The following is an 8812-nucleotide window of genomic DNA, read 5'->3' on the forward strand; positions in this document are numbered from 1 at the left end:
GCTGGAACTGAGAAGGTTTCTTTAGCGGCAGTAGTGTTAGGTGCACCGAATTATACACGGTAAATGAGCAGCCATGAACATAAAGTGAGCAGCCAGAATAAATTTAAAAAATGCGCGGGAAATTTTATAAGCAATATTATGAAGTCACAAAAGAATGTGTGGGTGTGTGGATTAGGTGGATTAGGTGCCTATAGATTAGGTGGATTAGGTGCCTAGTCAATGGCGTCAAAGCATACTAATTTGGATTAGGTTTACTAATGAGCGTCACTCTTGCACAAAGGAAACAATAGACATGCCCAGGCTTGCCCGCTCTATACCCACCCCGATTGGATATTAAGATTTATATTGTCTGTTTTGAATAAAAAGAGGGTAGATTATCGTTCTTGCAATCGCTTTGCTGGGAAAACTTTTTTCGATTTTCAAAACGTTAGTACCGTTGAAAATGGCTTTTTTCACCAACGTTGTTGATCTTCAAGCTGCCTTGAGCGCTTGTTTAACTGTCCGAGAATGGGAGACAAACCCGTTTTCTCCTATCTATCTCCAGGAAATGAAAAACTATTAAAGTCAGGCACCGTTAGTCAGTTAATTATGCAGGTCCACGAGCCTAAAGTTGCATACAAATTTATTCAGTTCTGCTGGAAAAACCCAAGGGAGTATCTTGACGCATTAGTATATAATCAATTTTATATAACTTAACAAGGATCAATTAAAACACGTGACTTATAATTGCTAGCAATAGAACCAGACAAGAGATACCGTTTTAAAACCTTTATTAAAAAACAATGACAAAAAGAGTCAAATACACAGCGATTTGAAAGGAAAAGGAATGAAAAAGAATCATTTGACTGACTATTCCAAATCCATTTTTTCCGTTTTATTTCGAGGAATAATAAATATTCCTTCCGTGTCTACACAATTTTCCTATGGCCTCTAAGCCAAGAGTTCGACTTTCTTTGTTTCTTGCGGTTTGCCTTGTTCTTTGTAGTCGGTCTTTTAGTTTTTGCTTTAAAAGAGGCCTCATTTCTCCGATGTCTTGACAGTTCGTACACCGTTTCTTGTGTCTGTACTGGATTGTGATAGTGATTTTTTCCGGAATTATCCGCTTCACTTCCGTAAACTACGACTTTAACTTTAGGTTGCAGTTTCGCCTCTAGTAAATACTGTCTCCGCTGTATGTGGTCTAACTGATGAACATCCGCGAGATGGTTAGCTAATCTGACAAGGTACTTCGCCCCGCACGATGGAATCGGACAGTTTCTGCTAACTCTCTTGTAAACCATGTTGACAGTTTGGTGACTGAACACAAATGACATCTTTTTTTTGCAAATAGTCAGGTGATATAGAGTGTCAGAAGGGCCAAACACAGACCAGAAAGGCCATAACCAGGCCAAACACAGGCCAGAAAGGCCATAACCAGGCCTGAAAGGCCAAAACCACGCCAAAAGGCACAAAAGGAGACAAACGGGCCATTTCTAGTTATGTGTCTTTATTTTTCTCAGACACACGCGTGGGTGTCGCGCGTCGCTAGTCACGCAGCAGCTCTCAACTTTGGAATCATCATCTTTATTTACAAGTTTCATCACAAATAACAGTGTCTAATTAAAAAAAGTTTTGATCTTGCTTTAGTAATTTGTATTTCAAATTTCAGATTTTTTTATTTTTTGTACAAGTTTACTGTTATTGTTATTATTTTCAAGTCATCAATCAACATACTTAAAGTTTGGTTGTTTACAGTTTTTATTGAAATGCAACAATTAATTAATTAATACAAAGGTCCAGGAAATAAAAAAAAAATCCATAACATTCATAGTAGGTTTAGTATTGATCTTGTGGAATGGGCTGCTTTTCGTACAACCGATTGAGTAAGAATTTTCGATTATCGATAGCAAGTTCCGTCGATTCCAACCAATCAAATTCTTCTGTGTCTTTAAGCTCTTTTTGTGTTTCCATCACTTTTTTGAAGGTGGGATCTTTTTTCATTGCACGCATCCACTGTAGATTCTCTAAGAGTACTTTTCTTAGCTCTTTTCTGTAAACAGGAACGAGAGTGTTCACGGCTTTACTACGAGCCACGTTTTCTGAATCTCCGTTTTCTTGGTATTGATTGATCAAAGCGTTAAGCTGGGTCTTGTGGCGTTGCTCGGCTTCATCAAAAATGCGTGACCACGGCTCTAAGTTTTCTGTTTCTTCTTCTTGGGAAGACTCCGTTCCTTGACTGGAAACTTCGCTTTCTTGGGAGAAATCGCTTTCTTCACTGTCTTCATCATTTCCAGCATGTTGGAAACGAGTAGGGACTGGAACTAGTCAAATTTGCACGTGATCATTTGTATCAGATTTCTCGGATAGATTCTTGTTTTGAGCGTGACTCTCGAAGGAACTCTGGAACATTATACTTCTAAATGTAGCGGAATTTATCTTGTACGTCGGAAATAGCGGAATTCTTTCTCAAGGAATGTTATCATGTAATCTTCGAATTTATCAAGTATTAAAGAGTTTGGTCAAATACAACATTTTGGTGCCGAGACCCGGGAGTGAAAGCAAGGAGAACAGAGCACGTGTTTTGTGACCTTCGCCATGTCGGATGTCAAAAAGAAAATTCTGGAGCGCTCAGGGTTCAGAGTTCACGTTCGTAAAGTTATGAACGATGTGAAGGAGTTAATCAACAACGGTGATGTGGAAAGCGTCCGACTGAAGCTGAAATCGCAAAAGATTAACCTGGAAAAAGAATACCGGTCAACTCGCCTACGTGCAAACTCGCCTATGCCAACTCGCCTGCGCCTACTGGTTAACTCGCCTACGTAGGCGAATTTAGAACATGGCACGCTTGTTTAGGTTTATGGATTAAAGAACGAGTTAGATAGAACATAAAGTTATTTAAAAGGCATACATTACTTGAGTGAACTCGCCTTTGTCAGAAAGAGAAGTCGCCTACGTAGGCGAGCTGACAAGTTGTTCGAGTTTGTTCGTAGGTGAGTTTGCACGTAGGCGAGTTGACCGGATACCTGGAAAAACATCAGAAGGAAATTGCATCGCTTGATCAAGAAATCGCAGAATTATTGCAAGCCGACGCAATCGAAAAGGAAATCCTGGAGCGCTGCGATTTTAACGCGTCGTTACAAGAAACGATCTTATTGATAACCTCATGTTTGTCGTCTCCTAAGCAGGAAGCGAATGATGTCGAAGAAACGGTGACATTGCCATCGCTGATCGTTCCTTGCTCAAAATGGCGCGAAGGGCACAAACAAGGCAAAGCTACCGAAGCTCACGTTACCTAAGTTTACCGGGGATGCCACAAAATGGACAACATTTTGGGACAGCTTCTCATCTGCAATTCACATGAGTGAGGATCTGAATGAAGTCGACAAATTTCAGTATTTGAAATCATTATTGGAGGGCGCTGCAGCCGAAACCATTTCTGGTTTACCTCTTACAAGCTCAAATTACAACCATGCGGTCGATCTCCTAAACAAGCGCTTCGGAAGCAAACAAGTTCTCATATCTAAACACATCGAGATGTTAATGCAGCTACCAAAAGTGAGTGATACTGGTGATCTTAAACAACTGCGGCAATTGTTGGACAAAACAGAGTCGGCTGTTCGAAGTTTGCAAGGAATTGGAATTTCCATTGACGCGTACGGAACATTCCTAACCCCAGTGATCATGGCGAAAATTCCTCAAGAGTTGCGTTTGATTTTGAGTCGTGGTATGAGCGACGAGTGGGACCTCGACACATTAATAAAGTCGTTTGCAGAGGAGTTACAGATACGAGAAAGGTGTGCTCTGGGTCCAGTGACAGATCAGTCGAAAATGAGAGAAAAACGAGAGTTTGGATATGGATTACGGTTCGGTCAAAACAAGAGACCCCCCACGTCGTCGACACTTGTTTCATACAACGACAGACCTCAACAAAATAAGGAAATGTGGTGTACTTTCTGCAGTGGACCGCACCCTTCGGCAAGATGCGCTGTTGTTACGGAGCCAGAAGCGAAGAAAAGAATTCTCCGCCAAAAGGGGCGATGTTTTGGTTGTTTGAGGAGTGGTCATGTGAGCCGAGATTGCCAAGCGAGATGTTATCGTTGTGGCGGGAAACATCATGTATCGCTATGCGGCGTGCAAAACTCTTCACCACAATTCACGCGAGCAAGAAGAACCAATCAGGAACAAACTGTGAGTACAAATTTGTATTTCACCCAAGATGTTAAGAATAATTCTGTTTTGCTGCAAACTGCCAGAGCCAGGGTTGGAAATCCTAATGGAGGAAATTCTTGCCATGTGAGGGTTTTATTTGATTCATGTTCTCAAAGGTCTTACATAAGTACACGGTTGAGGAGCAAGTTAGGCCTGCCCTCATTTGGAAGTGAAACTGTTCTGATTAAAACGTTTGGAAACAATGAAGCCTCGTTGAAGAAATGTGACATTGTTCAATTTGCACTGGAATGCCAAGATCAGTTGAAAGTGTTTGTCAATGCTAATGAAGTTGAACTGATTTGTGGACCCATAGCCAACCAGACCATTGAGATTGCACAGCAAAGTTACCCTCATCTACAAGGCTTACCTCTTGCTGACTATTCCCGTGGCGATGAAGATCTTGAAGTAGATATTATGATTGGTGCTGATTATTACTGGTCCATTGTCCAGAACCATGTGGTACGGGGGGAGTCGCATGGACCTGTAGCGGTTCGTACAAGGCTGGGTTATGTTTTGAGTGGTCCTATTAACATAGCAGGTGCATTGCAGAGCTCATCAAGTGTTAACATGTCGCATGTTATGAAGACAGAGTGTCAAGTAGTTGAAGAAGACTTAAAGTCAGTTGATGTCTCTCTGAAAGAAGAACTGAACAAATTCTGGGACTATGATACTCTGGGAGTGAAGAATAGAGAAGAAGAATTCTATGAAGATTATCTTGCCAAAGTAAAGTTCAATGGTAGCCGTTATGAAGTTTCTCTTCCCGTTAAGGAAGAACATCCTAAAATTCCAGACAACTACTTGGTAGCACAGAAACGCCTCAGCTCCTCATTAGCAAGATTGAAGTCCAAGCCTGACATTCTACAACAGTATGATGACGTCATTAAGGACCAACTGAACTCTGGTGTTATAGAATTAGTTGACAAGAGTCGTGATCAAGAAGTAATACCAGGAACTGTGCATTACATTCCTCATAAGGAAGTCGTGAAGGAAGACAGAACCACTACCAAACTACGAGTAGTGTATGATGCTAGTGCTAAATCTCAGAATGAACCAAGTCTGAATGACTGTCTGCTCCCTGGTCCAGCCTTAACACCATTGATCTTTGACATTCTCCTACGATTTCGTCTCCACAGAGTTGCACTGATTGGTGACTTGGAGAAAGCATTTTTAAATGTTGAAGTGGATCCTGAACAGAGGAATTTGTTAAGGTTCTTGTGGATAAATGACATCAGTTCCTCGAATCCGGAAGTCATCATCCTTAGATTCACACGGCTTGTGTTTGGCCTTGTCTGTTCACCGTTCATTTTGAATGTAACCCTGAGAAATCACTTAAGCAAGTATGAGAACATTGATCCAGACTTTGTGAACACTGTTGTCAGAGCTTTGTATGTGGATGACTTTGCATCTGGAAAGGATTCGGTAAAGAACTGCTTCGAACTTTACGGAAAATTGAAGTTGCGATTCAGAGAAGGAGGTTTCAACATGCGAAAATGGGCATCGAACAGCGAAGAGCTAAATCAGTTGATTGAGAAGGAGGAAACTAATCTGTCATCATCAACTCAGCCACCTTCGGAAACCAGTCCTTCTTTGACAAAGTCTAGTGTTCTCGAAGAAGACCTCATCAAAGTGATGGGAGTTCCATGGGATAGGATAGAAGACAGCTTCAAGTTTGATCTCGCAACCTTTGCTACACAAGCATTGGATGGAACACTGACAAAGCGGAAACTGTTGAGCATCACTGCTCGATTTTATGATCCATTAGGCTTGCTGTCACCAGTTATGTTGCCCTTGAAGTGTATGTTTCAAGAGATATGTCCGCTCAAGATTGGCTGGGATGAGGCCCTGCCAGAAGAACTCTGTTTAAAGTGGAAAGAAGTAGCAGAAGACATGTTGAGAGTTTCAGTGATCAGTGTACCTCGCTGTGTCCTGGCTGGGATAGAAGCAGAAGATGTCAAGTCTATTCAACTACACGGTTTTGCAGACGCGAGTAAGATTGCTTATGGTGCAAACATCTACATTCGGGTGACAACCTCTAATGTCAGCTATTCGCAGCTGTTAGCCTCTAAAACTAGGGTGGCACCCTTGAAGGGAGAGACAATTCCTAGATTGGAATTGATGGCAGCATTGACTCTAGCAAACCTGATGACAGCTGTGTACAAGGCATTGGCTTGTACCGTCAAGGTTGATTCTGTGTTCAATTGGATTGATTCTCAGATTGTATGGTGGTGGATTAATGGAGAGTCAAAACAATTCAAGCAGTTTGTGCAGAATCGAGTAACAAAGATTCGAAGTCTCTGGAGTAAAGAACATTGGGGATATTGCCCTTCTGAACTTAACCCAAGTGACATTGCCTCGCGAGGAACTAAGAGTTCCGATCTTGTATCCAATGATCTATGGTGGAAAGGAGCACCATTTCTAGAGAAGGAGAAGGATCAATGGCCAAGCCCACCTAATTGTCCTGTTGGTGAAGGCACCCTCTCAGAAGAAACTACAAAGAAATTGAAGAAAGAAGATGCAGATGGAATCTCACAAGTAATGACCGTATTGGTCCAAGCCCCTGAAAACATCTCTGAAGTTATCCAACCAGAGAGATTTAGCAGTCTCAGCAAGCTTATCAGAGTAACCGCCCTTGTATTGAAGTTCATCAGACGGATTAAAAGAGTTCCAGAAATGCATTCAAATGTTAGTTCACAGGAAATGAATGCTGCAAAAATTCTCTGGCACAAAGACGTTCAAGGGAAACTTGATGAAAGGGAGAGATCAAGTTCGACTTGGGAACAGTTAGGAGTCTTTAAAGATGAAGATGGAGTATTGCGATGCAAGGGAAGGATTCAGAATTCTTCACTTCCATACTCAGCCAAGTTTCCAATCCTGTTACCGAGAAAGCAGCACTTCACAAGATTAGTAATTGCACAAAGTCATGAAAACGTGAAACACAATGGGGTTGGAGAAACTCTCACTGAAACTCGGTCACAGTTCTGGATAATCAAAGGACGACAAGCTGTCAAGGATGTACTCTCTAAGTGCATTACATGTAAGAAGATACAAGGGAGAGCTTTCAGTAGCCCACCTCCTCCTCCATTACCTTCATTTCGAGTCTCAGATGATCTGGCCTTCTCCAAAGTTGGTGTAGACTTTGCTGGCCCCCTTTATGTTAAGAATATCTACCAGTCCAAGGGAGACATGTTCAAGTGTTACATTGCTCTATTTACATGTGCAAGTACCAGAGCTGTGCACCTTGAACTCACACCCGATTTGACCGCCAAGTCATTTCTAAGAGTGCTTAAACGTTTCTTTGGAAGACGAGGGATACCCAACCTGTTCATCTCAGATAACGGGAAAACTTTCAAAGATTCAGAAGTTCAGAAGTTCGTTCTTAACAAGAACATTGACTGGAATTTCAATGTGCCCACTGCAAGCTGGTGGGGCGGTTTTTTCGAAATCTGCGTCAAACTTGTGAAAAGGTGTCTGAAGAAAGTACTGGGAAATGCAAAGCTTAGTTATGAAGAACTGGAATCAGCCCTGATTGAAACTGAAGGAGTGTTAAATTCCAGGCCGTTAACCTATGTTTACAATGAGTTGTCAGAAGCTCCACTAACACCTTCTCATCTCGTAATTGGTCGACGTCTCTTGGAGCAACCTTCTGCTACCAGTGTACCTCTGAGCACTCTAGCCCGACGGGGACGATATTTGGAGAGTCTCCTCGCCCACTTCAGAAATCGTTGGAGGAAAGAATACCTGACTGGCATCAGAGAGTATCAGAAACTTAAGGAAGAACCGAGAAGAACCATTCAAATTGGTGACCTTGTGCACATATATGCAGACAAAACACCTAGACAGCAGTGGAGAATGGGGAAAGTAGAGAAGCTGTTGCGAGGAAGAGACAACGTTGTTCGCTCCGCCGAAGTGGCTACAGTAGACAAATCTCTGCGCAGGATTCGCATCAAGCGTCCAATTCAGAAGCTCTATCCTCTTGAAGTTAATGTGTTTGATGAAGGAGCAGCGGAGATGGGAGCTGTCCAGTGTGACAGAGCAAGGAACATTTGTGTAGTCAGAGATGAAGATATTCCAATTGTGGTTACTGCATCCTAACTTTCAGATCTAAAACTTTGAACATTGGACTGAGTTTAAAGAGTTATCTTTACAGTTTCGCCTTATGATTGACTCCGTCAATCAGGGGGGAGTGTGTTGGAAACGAGTAGGGACTGGAACTAGTCAAATTTGCACGTGATCATTTGTATCAGATTTCTCGGATAGATTCTTGTTTTGAGCGTGACTCTCGAAGGAACTCTGGAACATTATACTTCTAAATGTAGCGGAATTTATCTTGTACGTCGGAAATAGCGGAATTCTTTCTCAAGGAATGTTATCATGTAGTCTTCGAATTTATCAAGTATTAAAGAGTTTGGTCAAATACAACACAGCACCTTGTTGCAGGTATAAGGTATAGTTTGTGCTCGTCATCTTTGGTTTGAACCGCACGCGTTCTGACAGGAAACTAAACTTCAGAAAGTAACGCGTCTGTTTTATAGAAAATTGATGAAGGCGGGTTACTAAGCGTTCTCCTTCATAAATAAAAGAAGACCAGAAAGGCCATAACCAGGTCTGAAAGGCCAAAACCACG

The 8812-nt window shown here is 41.9% G+C and overlaps 1 protein-coding gene across 1 annotated transcript; it reads left to right on the forward strand.

The window, feature by feature from the left end:
• The first annotated feature begins 3336 nt into the window (after positions 1 to 3336).
• On the forward strand, positions 3337 to 8280 carry LOC146453055 (uncharacterized). Its single transcript, XM_085097096.1, has one exon. It carries the CDS (start codon positions 3337 to 3339, stop codon positions 8278 to 8280), a length of 4944 nt encoding a protein of 1647 aa, XP_084953222.1.
• Positions 8281 to 8812: the final 532 nt, after the last annotated feature.

The sequence above is a fragment of the Pavona decussata genome, unplaced genomic scaffold (assembly GCF_977016875.1).
Source record: "Pavona decussata unplaced genomic scaffold, jaPavDecu1.1 SCAFFOLD_353, whole genome shotgun sequence".
Lineage (NCBI taxonomy): Eukaryota > Metazoa > Cnidaria > Anthozoa > Scleractinia > Agariciidae > Pavona > Pavona decussata.

What these genes read in the sequence shown, in the direction of transcription:
- LOC146453055 (XM_085097096.1), top strand. Translation starts at nt 3,337, where the DNA reads ATGAGTGAGGATCTGAATGAAGTCGACAAATTTCAGTATTTGAAATCA.